At 39.1% G+C, this 19,223-nt stretch overlaps 1 protein-coding gene across 1 annotated transcript in view; it reads left to right on the forward strand.

Moving 5' to 3' along the window:
• The window catches only part of LOC128688959 (uncharacterized protein DDB_G0284459), a 141,334-nt gene extending 126,854 nt beyond the window's left edge, over positions 1 to 14,480 (forward strand). Inside the window, exon 11 of the mRNA XM_070085658.1 lies at positions 14,086 to 14,480. Within this exon, the coding sequence (XP_069941759.1) occupies positions 14,086 to 14,136 (51 nt within the window). The 3' untranslated portion in view covers positions 14,137 to 14,480. The remainder of the gene's footprint in view (positions 1 to 14,085) is intronic.
• The last annotated feature ends 4,743 nt before the right edge of the window (positions 14,481 to 19,223 follow it).

Raw genomic sequence — 19,223 nt, forward strand, 5'->3', positions numbered from 1 at the left:
TTTGCCAAAGTTCAAAAGTAAACAAATCATGCCGTGTGTCTAATACACGTGAACTGGTGAATCTAATATTCTTTCACAAGTACGCTGATATTATTTATACCATTTCTACACTAATGCAGTAGACTGCATAACAGTAAATCTTCTATTTTTTGTGAGAATAAAAATTCAAAGTGGAAAGCAAAAGAAATGCAACCGAGGCCTGGGGATGTGACTAATGAACAGAGGAAATGTTATTTTAGTGCCAGGAATGTCTGTCTTGTTTATTCTGGACCCTATTTGGAATAAGCAAGTAAGTTTATTCAGGTATACACAAATACAGTTACATAGAATTATCATACATAGCAGTATATGTGTAGAGAACCTAGGATAACCCAAAAAAGTCAGACAGAGTGACTTATTTCCATTGGGGTCCTTTTACCTTATTATTATAATATAAAGGTTATAATATTTTCTTATTATTCTATAATGAAGATAACATCTTATTATCATACTAAAAAGACTATCTACTACACGAGGGTCATTTAGACTATCTATAATACGAGGGTCTTTACTAGGAATAAGGTAAAATTTACACATATGTTAGCTAAAAAATAGAAAACCATTCCCCTCCCCTTCTGTAGCTACATTCATCAGACACCTTTTGGCACTCTTCTTGAACTGGTTCATGCTATGACTGGCTTTGACATGTGCAGGCAGTCTGTTCCATTCCTTTATTGCTGTACAATAAAAGGTGTTTGAAGCCTGACCAATGACTGTGGGTACTACAAAGTTGTGCTCTCTCCCCCTAGTACTATGATTGCTTTGGTTCCCATCCTTGACAAAATTGACAGCAAGATATTCTGGACACTGTTTGTGAGCAATTTTATAAACATGATTTAGCTTCAGTTGTTTTACTCTGTCTTCAACATTCAGCATATCCAACTGCTGTAATTCATTCTGGCCTACATGCTCTCTTGGTCCCAGCCCCAGGATGAATCTTACGATTTTGTTCTGGGTGATTTACAGTCTATCTTTCAGTTTTTTTTTTTGTCAAGGCAGAGTACCATGAAGAGCAAGCATAATCCATATGGCATTGTATAAGGGCTAGACATAGGGTCCTGCAAGCCTCAGTAGGTAGACACTGTGCTTGTCTATACAAGAACTTCAGTCTGGCATTTGCTTTCTTTACTACACTGTTCCCTATCAATTCTCCTGACATGCATGAGTCAAAGGGGATTCCCAGATATTTTACTGATGAAACCAAAGTGATGGGCTCCCCATTACACTGGACATTAAAATTATTTATCCTTCTCAGTTTGTTTCGTGCCAAAGAGAATGGCTTCAGTTTTCCCGAGGTGTAATGATAGTTTGTTGTCTACTAACCATTTGCTGCAGGACTCCAGTTCCAGTGTTAAAACATTAGCTATATCTTGTGGGTCTTTACCCGACACTAACAGAGCACTGTCATCTGCATCCAGTAGGAGTTTGCACTTGACACTGATAGGCATGTCATTGACATAACATAAGAATAATAAGGGACCCAGAATACTACCCTGGGGAACTCCACATGCTATCGGCAGGGGTTCTGATTCCGTTTTGTTGATTTTGACAATTTGTCTCCTGTTGCTAAGGTAGGACTTAAACCAGTCTACAGAACCTATACCGATAGCTTGAAGTTTCTTACATAATATAGTGTGGTTGACAGTATCGAAGGCCTTTTGCAGGTCTAAGGTTACCATACCTATGAGGTTCCCCATTGACATTTCAGTTCTCAGGTAATCCATCAGATTAATTAGGGAGGTGTCGGTTGAGTAAGATCTTCTAAAGCCCGATTGATAGCTATGGAGAATGTTGTTGTCATTAAGGTACTTAACTACTTGAGAGTACACTGCCCTCTCTAGAATTTTGGATATACTGAGTATACTAACAGGCCTATAGTTGCTTACATCAGACCTACTATTTTTCTTGAAGATAGGAGTAACTCTGGCCTCCTTGAACCCATCCGGTACGGTATTAGTGGTGATTGATAGATTTATTATGTGAGCAATAGGGATTGACAGTTCAGAAGCACCATCTTTTAGGAACTTAAACGGGATGTTATCTGGGCCAGTGCTCTTAGTTGGGTTTAACCTGCTTAGTTCTTTTTGAATAAAGTCATGAGATACACTTACTAGTTGACAACTGTTTGGGGTTACCCCTTTATTGGCATAGTATGTTTGAAACTTATCAGAGTCTGTGTTAAAGGTATTTGATGCAGCTGGTAATTTACTTACTAGTGTTGATGCAACAGATGTGTGAAGGAATGAAAGCAATTTGCCACCTTAGATGTTTCGTGGCATGCCTCGTTATTGATAGTGAGTACTATGTTAGACATATCTGCTGGCTTATGGCTATACCCCAACTGTTTTAGTTGTTGGCATCTTTTGAAATTTGTGTGAACTTGGCAAAATTGCCAATTTCTGACCACTATTGGATAGTTGAAATCGGTAAATGGGTGGTTTCTTGTACTCATTCGATAGAAAAAATGGAGTTCTGGCAAAATGCTTATGATTTTTGTTGACTGGTACATTGGAATTGGCTGAAAATAGGGCTCAATTTGGGTGAAATTGCCAATGCATGAACATCGTCAAGACCGCTAACTTCGCGAGAGCATAATTTCGTAAGTTTTACATAAAATTTCTTACTTTTGGTATCATTATGATCGGGAAAAGATTCTCTATCATTTCATAAGAAAAAAGAATATTTTTTTTTCCGACCCTGAGAACAAGTTTAGGAGAGGGCCTGCCGACCCTGAAAGGGTTAAGGGGTACGTAGAGGCTGAACAAATAAAACCCCAACAAGTGTTCAGTTGTGACGAAACAGGCCTGTTTTAGAAGAAAATGCCAAACATGTCCTACATTACTCAGGAGGAAAAGGCACTCCCAGGACACAAGCCTATGAAAGACAGGCTAACTGTTATGCAGTAGTCTGCATAACAGTAAATCTTCTATTTTTTGTGTGAGTAAAAATTCCAAATTATTTATATCGTAATAATAATAATAATAATAATGCAAGGGGGTAGGGGAGTTTCGGTGGGGGGAAATAAATGGGATTAAATCTGGAGTATCTGAGAGAGTTACAGCCAAGGAAGGGGTAGCAGTAATATTGAAGGATCAGTTATGGAAGGAGAAAAGAGAATATGAATGTGTAAATTCAAGGATTATGTGGATTAAAGTAAAGGTTGGATGCGAAAAGTGGGTCATAATAAGCGTGTATGCACCTGGAGAAGAGAGGAATGTAGAGGAGAGAGAGAGATTTTGGGAGATGTTAAGTGAATGTATAGGAACCTTTAAACCAAGTGAGAGAGGAATTGTGGTAGGGGACCTGAATGCTAAAGTAGGAGAAACTTTTAAAGAGGGTGTGGTAGGTAAGTTTGGGATGCCAAGTGTAAATGATAATGGGAGCCCTTTGATTGAACTTTGTATAGAAAGGGGTTTAGTTATAGGTAATACATATTTTAAGAAAAAGAGGATAAATAAGTATACAAGATATGATGTAGGGCGAAATGACAGTAGTTTGTTGGATTATGTATTGGTAGATAAAAGACTGTTGAGTAGACTTCAGGATGTACATGTTTATAGAGGGGCCACAGATATATCAGTTCACTTTTTAGTTGTAGCTACACTGAGAGTAAAAGGTAGATGGGATACAAGGAGAATAGAAGCATCAGGGAAGAGAGAGGTGAAGGTTTATAAACTAAAAGAGGAGGCATTTAGGGTAAGATATAAACAGCTATTGGAGGATAGATGGGCTAATGAGAGCACAGGCAATGGGGTCGAAGAGGTATGGGGTAGGTTTAAAAATGTAGTGTTAGTGTTCAGCAGAAATTTGTGGTTACAAGAGAGTGGGTGCGGGAGGGAAGAGGAGCGATTGGTGGAATGATGATGTAAAGAGAGTAGTAAGGGAGAAAAAGTTAGCATATGAGAAGTTTTTACAAAGCAGAAGTGATGCAAGGAAGGAAGAGTATATGGTGAAAAAGAAGAGAGGTTAAGAGAGTGGTGAAGCAATGTAAAAAGAGAGCAAATGAGAGAGTGGGTGAGATGTTATCAACAAATTTTGTTGAAAATGAGAAAGTTATGGAGTGAGATTAACAAGTTAAGGAAGCCTAGAGAACAAATGGATTTGTCAGCTAAAAATAGGAGAGGAGAGTTATTAAATGGAGAGTTAGAGGTATTGGGAAGATGGAGGGAATATTTTGAGGAATTGTTAAATGTTGATGAAGATAGGGAAGCTGTGATTTCGTGTATAGGGGAAGGAGGAATAACATCTTGTAGGAGTGAGGAAGAGCCAGTTGTGAGTGTGGGGGAAGTTCGTGAGGCGGTAGGTAAAATGAAAGGGGGTAAAGCAGCCGGGATTGATGGGATAAAAATAGAAATGTTACAAGCAGGTGAGGATATAGTTTTGGAGTGGTTGGTGCAATTATTTAATAAATGTATGGAAGAGGGTAAGGTACCTAGGGATTGGCAGAGCATGCATAGTTCCTTTGTATAAAGGCAAAGGCGACAAAAGAGTGTGCAAAAATTATGGGGGGATAAGTCTGTTGAGTATACCTGGTAAAGTGTATGGTAGGGTTATTATTGAAAGAATTAAGAGTAAGACAGAGAATAGGATAGCAGATAAACAAGGAGGCTTTAGGAAAGGAAGGGGGTGTGTGGACCAGGTGTTTACAGTGAAACATATAATTGAAAAGTATTTAGATAAGGCTAAAGAGGTTTTTGTGGCATTTATGGATTTGGAAAAGGCGTATGACAGGGTGGATAGGGGGGCAATGTGGCAGATGTTGCAGGTGTATGGTGTAGGATGTAGGTTACTGAAAGCGGTGAATAGTTTTTACGAGGATAGTGAGGCTCAAGTTAGACTATGTAGGAAAGAGGGAAATTATTTCCCAGTAAAAGTAGGCCTTAGACAAGGATGTGTGATGTCACCGTGGTTGTTTAATATATTTATAGATAGGGTTGTAAGAGAAGTAAATGCGAGGGTCTTGGCAAGAGGCGTTGAGTTAAAAGATAAAGAATCACACATAAAGTGGGAGTTGTCACAGTTGCTCTTTGCTGATGACACTGTGCTCTTGGGAGATTCTGAAGAGAAGTTGCAGAGGTTGGTGGATGAATTTGGTAGGGTATGCAAAAGAAGAAAATTAAAATTGAATACAGGAAAGAGTAAGGTTATGAGGATAACAAAAAGATTAGGTGATGAAAGACTGGATATCAGATTGGAGGGAGATAGTGAGTATGGAGGAGGTGAATGTATTCAGATATTTGGGAGTGGACGTGTCAGCGGATGGGTCTATGAAAGATGAGGTGAATCATAGAATTGATGAGGGGAAAAGGGTGAGCAGTGCACTTAGGAGTCTGTGGAGACAAAGAACTTTGTCCTTGGAGGCAAAGAGGGGAATGTATGAGAGTATAGTTTACCAACACTCTTATATGGGTGTGAAGCATGGGTGATGAATGTTGCAGCGAGGAGAAGGCTGGAGGCAGTGGAGATGTCACATCTGAGGGCAATGTGTGGTGTGAATATAATGCAGAGAATTCGTAGTTTGGAAGTTAGGAGGAGGTGTGGGATTACCAAAACTGTTGTCCAGAGGGCTGAGGAAGGGTTGTTGAGGTGGTTCGGACATGTAGAGAGAATGGAGCAAAACAGAATGACTTCAAGAGTGTTTCAGTCTGTAGTGGAAGGAAGGCGGGGTAGGGGTCGGCCTAGGAAAGGTTGGAGGGAGGGGGTAAAGGAGGTTTTGTGTGCGAGGGGTTTGGACTTCCAGCAGGCATGTGTGAGCGTGTTTGATAGGAGTGAATGGAGACAAACCGTTTTTAATACTTGACGTGCTGTTGGAGTGTGAGCAAAGTAACATTTATGAAGGGATTCAGGGAAATCGGCAGGCCGGATTTGAGTCATGATGATGGGAAGTACAGTGCCTGCACTCTGAAGGAGGGGTGTTAATGTTGCAGTTTAAAAACTGTAGTGTAAAGCACCCTTCTGGAGTGAATGATGGTGAAAGTTTTTCTTTTTCGGGCCACCCTGCCTTGGTGGAAATCGGCCAGTGTGTTAATAATAATAATAATAATAATACAGTGGACCCTCGCATAACGCTGTTAATCTGATCCTGAGAGCTCAATGTTATGCTAGTGGTATTATTATCTTTATGCGAATTAATTTTCCCCATAAGAAATAATGGAAATCAAATTAATCCGTTCCTGACACCCACAAGTATGAAAAAAAAAAATTTACCACATGAAATATTCATTTTAATACACACAAACTGAAGAAGACATGCACAGTTACATGACACTTACCTTTATTGAAGATCTGGTGATGATTGATGGGATGGGAGGAGGGAAGAGTGTTGATGGTCTTTGTGTTTAGAAGGGGAATCCCCTTCCATTAGGACTTGGTGTCAAGTCCTTTTCTGGGGTTACTTCCCTTCTTCTTTTAATGCCACTAGGACCAGCTTGAGAGTCACTGGACTTTTGTTGCACAACATATCTGTCCATAGAGGTCTGTACCTCTCGTTCCTTTATGACTTTCCTAAAGTGGTTCACAACACTGTCAGAGTACAGGTTGCCAACATGGCTTGCAACAGCTGTGTGAGGGCGATTTTCATCCATAAAGGTTTGCACTTTAAGCCACATTGCACAGATTTCCTTAATCTTTGAAGTAGGCAACTTCTTCAATTTCTCTCTCCCCTCCTCCGAAGCAGTTTCCTCAGGTCTGCCCTCTTGCTGTTGAAGATGATCTAGCAGCTCATCAGTGGTTAGTTCGTCATTGTCCTCCTCCACCAACTCTTCCACATCCTCCCCACAAACCTCCAACCCCAAGGACTTCCCCAATGCCACAATTGATTCCTCAACTGGCATAGGATTCCCAGTGTTAGCCTCAAACCCTTCAAAGTCCCTTTTGTCTACACATTCTGGCCACAGTTTTTTCCAAGCAGAGTTGAAGGTCCTCTTAGTCACTCCCTCCCAACCCTTACCTATAAGGTTTACACAATTGAGGATATTAAAGTGCTCTCTCCAAAACTCTCTTAAGTCAATTGAGTTTCTGAGGTCACTACAAAGCATCTTTCAAACAGAGCTTTTGTGTACAGTTTTTTGAAGTTTGCAATAACCTGCTGGTCCATGGGCTGCAGGAGAGGAGTGGTATTAGGAGGCAAAAACTTGACCTTAATGAAGCTCATGTCCCCAGAAAGTCACTCTGACAAGTCTGTAGGATGACCAGGGGCATTGTCTAATTCCAGGAGGCACTTAAGGTCTAATTTTTTTTCAGTTAGGTAATTTTTCACATTGGGGGCAAATGCTTGGTGTAACCAGTCATAGAAAAAGTCCCTAGTGACCCATGCCTTACTGTTTGCCCTCCACAGCACACACAAATTAGCCTTGAGGATAGTCTTTTGCCTGAACGCTCTGGGAGTTTCAGAGTGATACACTAATAAAGGCTTCACTTTGCTATCACCACTAGCATTGGCACACATTAACAGAGTAAGCCTGTCTTTCATAGGCTTATGTCCTGGGAGTGCCTTTTCCTCTTGAGTAATGTAGGTCCTGCTTGGCATTTTCTTCCAAAACAGGCCTGTTTCGTCACAATTAAACACTTGTTCATGTTTCAGGGAGCAGTCAGGTTCACGCGCGCGGTGCAAAAAAAAAAATCGAAAAAATATGAAAATGGAGTTGTTACCAAAAAATAGCTGAACTTTCTGGCTACACTCTGGTATAATTATTATCCTTGTACGATGTTTCTAAAAGGAATTACAGCCATTTATAACAGGCATGGTGACAGTGCTGACGCGACATAGTGCGCAAGAAGCGCTGACTCAGCTTTGTTGACTTTTTTGTGACGTTTTTCCCCGTGTTATTTTTATCGTTGTCTTATATCTTTATGTCTAATATAATACAAATTCACCATCTGAGATCATGCCAGAGTGGGCGGAGCTAATATGATCACGTAACCAATCAAGGTACCCTGGGTATATTGCATAAAATGGCCGACACCTCCAGCCAACAAAATATTCCATACCCACGCTAATATCAATTATAAGGCTTATTTATCTATCACAATTGATCTATTATGACATAATGCAATATAATAATAGCATATAAACATAAAAAGTACACCTTAAAAAAAAATATATAGCATAATATGACGCCCCAAGGAAAAAATTTCTATCGATATTTCCCCTGAAGGTGAAGAGAGGGTCCGCCCTCTCTCATCAGTGATGAGAGAAAACGGATTTACAATGGTTAACTGTAATAAACACTCGTAGGTCGCGGAAAAAGTGTAAAATAAGGCGAATTTTTCGGGGAAAAAAAATATTTCCCGGGCACCTGGGGTGCCGCGCGCTTCGGCCTATATCTCGAAAGTAACTTATTTACCTATTTAGGGGGACTGCATCCTTATTTATGAATGAATTGACTTGATTTTCACAACAAACATAGGAGAATGATTGATTTACAAGAAAATACGTACCTTTCTGAACTATCCCAAATATTTTTAGATTTATGTGGGCAACAAGACCGACATCTTCCAATATGACAAAAAAGTTATGAAACTTATTTTTTTTTAGCATGAAGATAAGGTTTATTTTAGAAAAGGTACGTAATTCATGATGGAATTAGAGGTGTTCTATCAGCAGCAAGTGTCAAAACCACTTTTCCAAGTACCACTGAGTAGGAGTCCGCTGCCAAATGCAATTTTTCGTAAATTTTGCATATTTCATTTACTTTTTGGCCGATATGATTGAAACTTCAGCACAGGATGTTTTATATAAGCTTCTAATAGTACACCAAAAATGAACGTAATCAGTTGAAAATAAAGAAGTCGATATGTTACACCTGACTTCCCCCTTCAGTCCTTCACTGTCTATGTACTCCTTGAATTCGTGCACATATTTTTCAGCTGCTTTGTGGTCCGAACTGGCAGCCTCACCATGCCTTATCACACTATGTATGCCACTACGCTTCTTAAATCTCTCAAACCAACCTTTGCTGGCCTTAAATTCACTCACATCATCACAAGTTGCAGGCATTTTTCTAATTAAATCCTCATGCAACTTCTTAGCCTTTTCACTTATGATCGCTTGAGAGATGCTATCTCCTGCTATCTGTTTTTCGTTTATCCACACCAATAAGAGTCTCTCAACATCATCTATCATTTGTGTTCTCTGTTTCAAAAACACAGTTGCACCTTTGGCAAGAACAGCTTCCTTGATTGCCGTTTTCTTGGACACAATATTAGCGATAGTTGATTGGGGTTTACTATACAACCTGGCCAGCTCGGAGACACATACTCCACTTTCATACTTAGCAATGATCTCTTTCTTCATCTCTATAGTAATTCTCACCCTTATTCCTGTAGGGTTGGCACTAGAAGCTTTCTTGGGGCCCATGGTCACTTATTTTGCAGATGAAATCACCAAAAATGCTGTAATAATACGAAATGTTCCGATTGTATGCTTGGATGTTACCGCGGAGGCTGGCTTGTAAACAATGCCACCGGCGGAACATGTGAGGCTGGCTCAGGCCGCACATTAGACGCGTCTCGGACGAATAGCGTTGAGCGAGTTTTTTAGCGCTTTGCGTGGCAAAATTTTAGCGATAAAATGTATCACTATGCAGATTTAACATTGTGATGCCAACGGTATGCGAGGGTCCACTGTAGTATAATAATATTAGTATAAAAATATAATAATATAATACATATAATAATAATACATGTATAATAATGTACTATATAGTAATTAATTATAATAATAGACAGCTTCAGAAGACTGTCACTAGATGGCAGTGTTTGCCACAACAATGCTGGAGCTGTTATGGCTGCCTCCACTTCTCACATAACGACATATTTTATTCATTCAAGAGTATATATCAGGTTTGTTTTATTTATATTGTTTATTATGTCATATTAGATGAATTGTGATAGATAAATAAGCTGTAGAGTTGATAGCAAAATATTCAAGGAGTATTTTGCCCTGTCTCCAGACAAACTCTCATTGGCCGCTGACGCCACCACATATATAATAACATTTTATTTATTCTTGAGTATATATCAGGTTTCTATGTTATTTATATTGTTTATTATGTCATATTAGATGAATTGTGATAGAGAAATAAGCTGTAGAGTTGATATATGGAAATTATTGAAGTATTTTATGGTGCCTGGAATTCCACTGGAACTAATTAATTCCATTTCAGTTAATTTAAATGAGGAAAATTGACTCTGCAAACGAGCAAATCCAGATGCAAGCAAGGTCACGGAACGGATTAAACTCGTTAGTGGAGGTTCCACTGTACACAGTGTGTGTACTTTATAATTTTTTTACTATTTTGATCTTCTAAGTTTATGTACAGTGATTACTTATAATACAGTGGACCCTCGGTTTTCGTGTTTAATCTGTTCCAGAGCCATCGGCCAAAACCGAAACCATTTTCCCCATAAGAAATAATGTAAATGGAATTAACCCATTTCAGACGCCCAGAAGTATCAACAGAAAAGTTTTTTTTACCTTAAGGACTGATTTACATGCACAAATGAATTAACATTACACATGACACTTACCTTTATTGAAGCCTGTTATTGATGGATGGAAGACAGGGAGGAGGAGAGAGGGAAGAGAGGTTATTGTTCAGAAGGGGAATCCCCCTCCATAAGGACTAGGTACCAAGTCCTTATCAGCGTTCACTTCCCTAGCTTAAATATAGATATACATGCAGAAAAGAATGATAAATAAATGTAAAGCACTAATAAAATTTATAAATGAACATTTAACATCACTCTTACCTGTATTGAAGACTCTTGTTGGTGTGAGGGAGGAGAGGCGAGTTAGTTGGAGAATGACACTAATATCAATTTTACGGTTTATTTATTTATCACAATTCACTTAATATGACATAAACAATATTAATAACATAGAAACATGACATACACTCTAGAAATTAATAATAAGTCATTATGTATGGCACAACTGGTGTTGTGTTGTTGGGTGTATTAAGGCCACCGAGAGCGTAAGCCGTACATAATGATGGTGAAGGCTGCAACTGAGGCGGTGGTGTTTCCTGTATCCCTACATAACTCCAACAACATTGGAGGAGTTAGTAGAACCGCTGAAGAAGGCACCTTCTACCACCACCACTTTCATATTTTTCTACAAATTTTTTCTTAAATTATATTGTGTTTCTTGCATTCTTTACCAAAGGTCTGGTACTAGAAGCTTTCTTTGGACCCATGGTGGCTTACTTAGCAGTCACACACAATAAACGAGTGGCAAAAAATAATGGATTATTATGAAATGTTTTTTATGACCTGGCTGGATGTAATCACTCACCGAGAAACAATGCTACACTGGCTGAGAATGCATGTAGAAGGCAGCTTTGTCTGCGCGCTGGGCACTGGGCAGGTTCCATATAATCGATGAAAATGGAAGCCAAAAATTGACGGAAAAAGTCGGTCAAAACCGAAATCAGCGATAACGGAGATCGATGGAAACGGAGGATCCACTGTACAGTGGAACCCCGAATATCAACCAATTCGCTTTTGGGCGGAAATTTTGCTCCGTGTTTTGGCTGGTGCCTCATAAATCGTCTATCAATTTGTGTCAGCCCGCCTCCAGCCGGGACGCCGCATGTAAGAGAGTCAGTCACCCTGTGTCTCGTCCAAACATTTCTGTAAAATCCATTGGTTTTTGTGCTTCTTTATTAAGTGCAACTGTGAAATAAGCCACCATGGGCCCAAAGAAAGTTCAGAGTGCCAGCCCTTTGGTAAAGAAAGTGAGAAACACGATGGAATTTAAGAAAGAAGTTATTGAAAAATATGAGAGTGGTGTTCGAGTGCTAGAACTTGCCAGGATGTATGAGAAATCCAAATCAACACTGGCGAAGAAAGTAGAAATCAAGGAAGCTAATGTTGCAGGGAGTGTAGCAGGGAGGGAGAGAGGGAGTGTAGCAGGGAGTGTAACAGGCAGGCAGTGTGTGTAGCATGGAGGCAGGGAGTGTAGCAGGCAGGCAAGGAGTGTAGCATGGAGGCAGGGAGTGTAGCAGGCAGGCAAGGAGTGTAGCATGGAGGCAGGGAGTGTAGCAGGGAAGCAGGGAGTGTAGCAGGGAAGCAGGGAGTGTGGAAGGGAAGCAGGGAGTGTGGAAGGGAAGCAGGGAGTGTAGCAGGCATGCAGGGAGTGTAGCAGGCATGCAGGGAATGTAGCAGGCAGGCAGGAAGTGTAGCAGGCAGGTAGGGAGTGTAGCAAGCATGCAGGGAGTGTAGCAGGCATGCAGGGAGTGTAGCAGGCATGCAGGGAGTGTAGCAGGCATGCAGGGAGTGTAGCAGGTATGCAGGGAGTGTAGCAGGTATGCAGGGAGTGTAGCAGGCATGCAGGGAGTAGCAGGCATGCAGGGAGTGCAGCAGGCATGCAGGGAGTGTAGCAGGCATGCAGGGAGTGTAGCAGGCATGCAGGGAGTGTAGCAGGCATGCAGGGAGTAGCAGGCATGCAGGGAGTGCAGCAGGCATGCAGGGAGTGCAGCAGGCATGCAGGGAGTGCAGCAGGCATGCAGGGAGTAGCAGGCATGCAGGGAGTGCAGCAGGCATGCAGGGAGTGCAGCAGGCATGCAGGGAGTGCAGCAGGCATGCAGGGAGTGCAGAAGGCAGGCAGGGAGTGCAGCAGGAATGCAGGGAGTGCAGAAGGCAGGCAGGGAGGGAAGTAGCCCCAGAGAGGGCTTTGATACCTGAAGTCCTTATGGAGGGGGATTCCCCTTCTAAACAATAATCAGTCGTCCCTCTCTCTCCTCCCTGTCTTCCATAAGCCAACAAGAGTCTTCAGTAAAGGTATGTAATAGTGATTTAAATGTTCATTTATTTATTTTATTTAGTTCTTATTGTTTTGTGTATGTAAAACTATAATTAATTTTTAAAAACTACTTTTTTTATTTTTGGGTGTCTGGAATGGATTAACTGTATTTACATTAATTCTTATAGGAAATATTACTTTGAATTTAGGCCGACCTTCTGGAACGGATTAGGGCCAATATTCGGGGTTCCACTGTATTACAATTGTAAGAGTACGTATAATAAATAATCGAAACATAAATTATTCAAATTTTTATTTTTCTGGATTATCCTGGGTACAATATACTTAGCATGATTTATGGCTGAATTCCACTCTTAGTATTACAAAATTTAATAAATTTGGACTGAATAAGTCATCTTTGAGCCTCTTGCCCACCTTGTTTGCTGTTAGGGAAGCTGGTGGTGGAACAACAGCTCCTGGTTCATTTGTATATTTTTCTAGTGAGATGTACTAGTACAATGGACACATCATTTGAGTAGTTAGCCATGATACTGTGTGTGCCCCCTGCTGGCCTTGGATTTTTCAAATACTGTATATGAATAGATGGAAGGAGATCCAAAGAGTTGTGCTGAGGTCAGAAATATTGGCAGGAGTCAGATTTGTGGATACAAAAAATTGTGCATACTAGTACATTGGACATACTGTAGGCATTTGCATGCTAGTACACTGGACATGGTTAAAAGGTTCAATCTAATTTTAAGTTATGGTAATGCAAGGTTAGTCAGTTAAAGGTAGAGCTGAATGACCTGTATTCAGCACATTTGTGAGACTAATAATAGTGAGCTAAAAAAAAATTATCAAATTGCATTTGCTAGGATTAAAAATTAGATTGTATTTAGCACTACATCCTTGAGTAAGCAAGATTTTTTTCATGAAGCCCATTTCTTTATTACTTGGGATTTAAATTGTTTTTATAATTTGCATGTTTATTTTATTACTTCCTCCTCCTCCTCTATCTTTCTCTGACTTTTTAAAAGATTTGATATGCCATTAGTCTTTTTTTTTTCTTTAGTTTTGATTAATCTGGTTCAACATTCACAGCTATTTTTTTTTTTTTTTTCTCTCTTTTCTCTTCAAAACATCAACCCATATTATCTCTTCTCTTAATAATGTTTGCATTGTTTTTGTAGCTTTATTAATTTATTTTTCACAACATAGTATCATTGTTAGATTAATGTCATGTTCATCTTCATTGAAATATTTCCAAATTAATGTTTTCTATTTCCTTCTGTAATTTACAGGGTTTGCGTGCCAAGGTTCACGCTCTGCTGGACAAAGAAAGCAAATTGTGAAGTTTGGTGTGTTCTGCAATTTGTACAATAGCAAAGTGTCCAGATTTAATGTGATGTGAATTGTCTTTGGTAACAGTTTATGGTGGAAACTGCAAACAATAAAAAGTGGGGGGGGAGGGTTGATTTATAGTTCATATCACAGTTTTTCATTAGTTATCATTCACTATTCTTAAGTGATGTCATTTTTAGGCAATATACTAGTATATTCCGTTCAGTTCAGTTATTAATTTTTATCATTATTCACAATACTGTCATGATAATTAGGTAATATACTAGTATATTATGTATGTGTGTGTGTGTGTGTGTGTGTATATATATATATATATATATATATATATATATATATATATATATATATATATATATATATATATATTTATTTATTTATTTATTTATTTATTTATTTATTTCAACAAGTCGGCCGTCTCCCACCGAGGCAGGGTGACCCAAAAAAGAAAGAAAATCCCCAAAAAGAAAATACTTTCATCATTATTCAACACTTTCACCACACTCACACATCATCACTGTTTTTGCAGAGGTGCTCAGAATACAACAGTTTAGAAGCATATACGTATAAAGATACACAACATATCCCTCCAAACTGCCAATATCCCAAACCCCTCCTTTAAAGTGCAGGCATTGTACTTCCCATTTCCAGGACTCAAGTCTGACTATATGAAAATAACCGGTTTCCCTGAATCCCTTCACTAAATATTACCCTGCTCACACTCCAACAGATCGTCAGGTCCCAAGTACCATTCGTCTCCATTCACTCCTATCTAATACGCACACGCACGCTTGCTGGAAGTCCAAGCCCCTTGCCCACAAAACCTCCTTTACCCCCTCTCTCCAACCCTTTCGAGGACGACCCCTACCTCGCCTTCCTGTCCCTATAGATTTATATGCTTTCCATGTCATTCTACTTTGATCCATTCTCTCTAAATGACCAAACCACCTCAACAACCCCTCTTCTGCCCTCTGACTAATGCTTTTATTAACTCCACACCTTCTCCTAATTTCCACACTCCGAATTTTCTGCATAATATTTACACCACACATTGCCCTTAGACAGGACATCTCCACTGCCTCCAACCGTCTCCTCGCTGCTGCATTTACCACCCAAGCTTCACACCCATATAAGAGTGTTGGTACTACTATACTTTCATACATTCCCTTCTTTGCCTCCATAGATAACGTTTTTTGACTCCACATATACCTCAATGCACCACTCACCTTTTTTCCCACATCAATTCTATGATTAACCCCATCCTTCTTAAATCCATCCGCCGACACGTCAACTCCCAAGTATCTGAAAACATTTACTTCTTCCATACTCCTCCTTAACCCTTTGAGGGTTTTCGTCGTACTAGTACGTCTTACGCGTAGGGGTTTTTGACGTACTAGTACTCATAAATTCTAGCGACCTCAAATCTAGTGGGAGAAAGCTGGTAGGCCTTCATATGAAAGAATGGGTCTATGTGGTCAGTGTGCAGAGTCTAAAAAAAATCCTGCAGCACACGGTGCATAATGAGAAAAAAAAAAACTTTTTCCATTTTTTTTTAATAAATCAGCGACTTTGCAGTGTATTTTCGTATAGTATTTATTGTTGTATTCTAGTTTTCTTGGTCTCATTTTATAGAATGGAAGACATATTACTGAAATTGAGATGATTTTGACTGGTTTTACAATGAAAGGTGCCTTGAAATTGAGCTCAAAGTAGCAGAAATGTTCGATTTTTACCAAACTTCAAAAGTAAACAAATCGTGCCAAGCGTGCAATACACATCAACTGGTGAGTCTAATATTCTTTCACAAGTGCACCAATAATATTTATACCATTTTTTACACTAATGCAGTAGTCTGCATAACAGTAAATCTTATATTTTTTGTGAGAATAAAAATTCAAAGTGGAAAGCAAAAGAATATAAGAGGGGCCTTGAGACGTGACTAATGACTAGAGGAAATGTCATTTTAGTGCCAGGAATGTCTTTCTTGTTTATTCTGGACCCTATTCCGAAATTGGCATCTTTTGAAATTTGTGTGAAATTGGCAAAATTGCTAAATTCTGACCACTGTACTGGATAGTTGAATTTATGAATGGGTGGTTTCTTGCACCCATTCGATAGAAAAAATGGAGTTCTAGCGAAATATTCATGTTTTTTGTCGACTAGTACAGTGAAATTGGCCGAAAATGGGGCTCAAAGTGGGCAAAATCGCCGATCCGTAAACATCGCCGAGACCGCTAACTTTGCGAGAGCATAATTCCATAAGTTTTCTATCAAATTTCAAACTTTTGGTGTCGTTATGATCGGGAAAAGATTCTCTATCTTTTCATAAGAGAAAATAATTTTTTTTTTTTTTAAATTTGGCCGACCCTGAGAACGAGTTTCGGAGAGGGCCTGTCGACCCTCAAAGGGTTAATTTGATATCCAATTTTTCTTTATCTAAATCATTTGATACCCTCATCACTTTACTCTTTTCTATGTTCACTTTCAACTTTCTACCTTTACACACATTCCCAAACTCATCCACTAACCTTTGCAATTTTTCTTTAGAATCTCCCATAAGCACAGTATCATCAGCAAAAAGTAACTGTGTTAATTCCCAATTTGAATTTGATTCCCCATAATTTAATCTCACCCCTCTCCCGAACACCCTAGCATTTACTTCTTTTACAACCCCATCTATAAATATATTAAACAACCATGGTGACATTACACATCCCTGTCTAAGACCTACTTTTACCAGGAAGTAGTCTCCCTCTCTTCTACACACCCTAACCTGAGCCTCACTATCCTCATAAAAACTCTTTACAGCATTTAGTAACTTACCACCTATTCCATATACTTGCAACATCTGCCACATTGCTCCTCTATCCACTATCATATGCCTTTTCTAAATCCATAAATGCAATAAAAACTTCCCTACCTTTATCTAAATACTGTTCACATATATGCTTCAATGTAAACACTTGATCTACACATCCCCTACCCACTCTGAAACCTCCTTGCTCGTCCGCAATCCTACATTCTGTCTTACCTCTAATTCTTTCGATTATAACCCTACCATACACCTTTCCTGGTATACTCAATAAACTTATTCCTCTATAATTTTTACAATCTCTTTTGTCCCCTTTCCCTTTATATAAAGGGACTATACATGCTCTCTGCCAATCCCTAGGTACCTTCCCCTCTTTCATACATTTATTAAACAAAAGTACCAACCACTCCAACACTATATCCCCCCTGCTTTTAACATTTCTGTCATGATCCCATCAGTTCCAGCTGCTTTACCCCCTTTCATTCTACGTAATGCCTCACGTACCTCTCCCACACTTACATTCTGCTCTTCTTCACTCCTGAAAGATGGTATACCTCCCTGACCAGTGCATGAATTTACCACCTCCCTTTCTTCCTCAACATTTAAAAGTTCCTCAAAATATTCTTGCCATCTACCTAATACCTCCCTCTCCCCATCTACTAACTCCCCTACTCTATTTTTAACTGACAAATCCATACTTTCCCTAGGCTTTCTTAACTTGTTTAACTCCAAAAATTTTTCTTATTTTCATTAAAATTTCTTGACATTGCCTCTCCCACTCTATCATCTGCTCTCCTTTTGCACTCTCTCACCACTCTCTTCACCTTTCTTTTACTGTCCATATACTCTGCTTTTCTTATAACACTTCTGCTTGGTAAAAACCTCTCATAAGCTAACTTTTTCTCTTTTATCACACCCTTTACTTCATCATTCCACCAATCACTCCTCTTTCCACCTGCCCCCACCTTCCTATAACCACAAACTTCTGCCCTACATTCTAATACTGCATTTTTAAAACTATTCCAACCCTCTTCAACCCCCCCACTACTCATCTTTGCACTAGCCCACCTTTCTGCCAACAGTCGCTTATATCTCCCCCAACCTTCCTCCTCCCTTAGTTTATACACTTTCACCTCCCTCTTACTTGTTGTTGCCACCTTCCTCTTTTCCCATCTACCTCTTACTCTAACTGTAGCTACAACTAAATAATGATCCAATATATCAGTTGCCCCTCTATAAACATGTACATCCTGGAGCCTACCCATCAACCTTTTATCCACCAATACATAATCTAACAAACTACTTTCATTACGTGCTACATCATACCTTGTATATTTATTTATCCTCTTTTTCATAAAATATGTATTACTTATTACCAAATCTCTTTCTACACATAGCTCAATTAAAGGCTCCCCATTTACATTTACCCCTGGCACCCCAAATTTACCTACTACTCCCTCCATAACATTTTTACCCACTTTAGCATTGAAATCCCCAACCACCATTACTCTCACACTTGATTCAAAACTCCCCACGCATTCACTCAACATTTCCCAAAATCTCTCTCTCTCCTGTACACTTCTTTCTTCTCCAGGTGCATACACGCTTACTATAACCCACTTTTCACATCCAATCTTTATTTTACTCCACATCATCCTTGAATTAATACATTTATAGTCCCTCTTTTCCTGCCATAGCTTATCCTTCAACATTATTGCTACTCCTTCTTTAGCTCTAACTCTATTTGAAACCCCTGACCTATTCCCATTTATTCCTCTCCATTGAAACTCTCCCACCCCCTTCAGCTTTGTTTCACTTTTTTTTGAAGCCAGGACATCCAGCTTCTCATTCATAACATCCACAATCATCTCTTTCTTATCATTTACACAACATCCACGCACATTCAGACTTCCCACTTTGACAATTTTCTTCTTATTTGTAAATAAATAAATAAATAAATATATATATATATATATATATATATATATATATATATATATATATATATATATATATATATATATATATAGTATATAATAATTATATAATATCGGGAGGTACCACCTCTAGAACTGTTTTAGGGACCCTCATCCTCAGAGAAAAGAATAAACTTGCTTCAGGGAAAACTCAAGGTTCTCCCTGAAGCTGTTTGAGAATTTTCTCCTACCACCCCCTATATTATATATACATTTTATTTAAAGACAAAATACATTGACATAATTATATATATATATATACATATAATGTATATACAGTGGACCCTCACCC

This window comes from Cherax quadricarinatus, chromosome 16 (genome assembly GCF_038502225.1).
Source record: "Cherax quadricarinatus isolate ZL_2023a chromosome 16, ASM3850222v1, whole genome shotgun sequence".
Lineage (NCBI taxonomy): Eukaryota > Metazoa > Arthropoda > Malacostraca > Decapoda > Parastacidae > Cherax > Cherax quadricarinatus.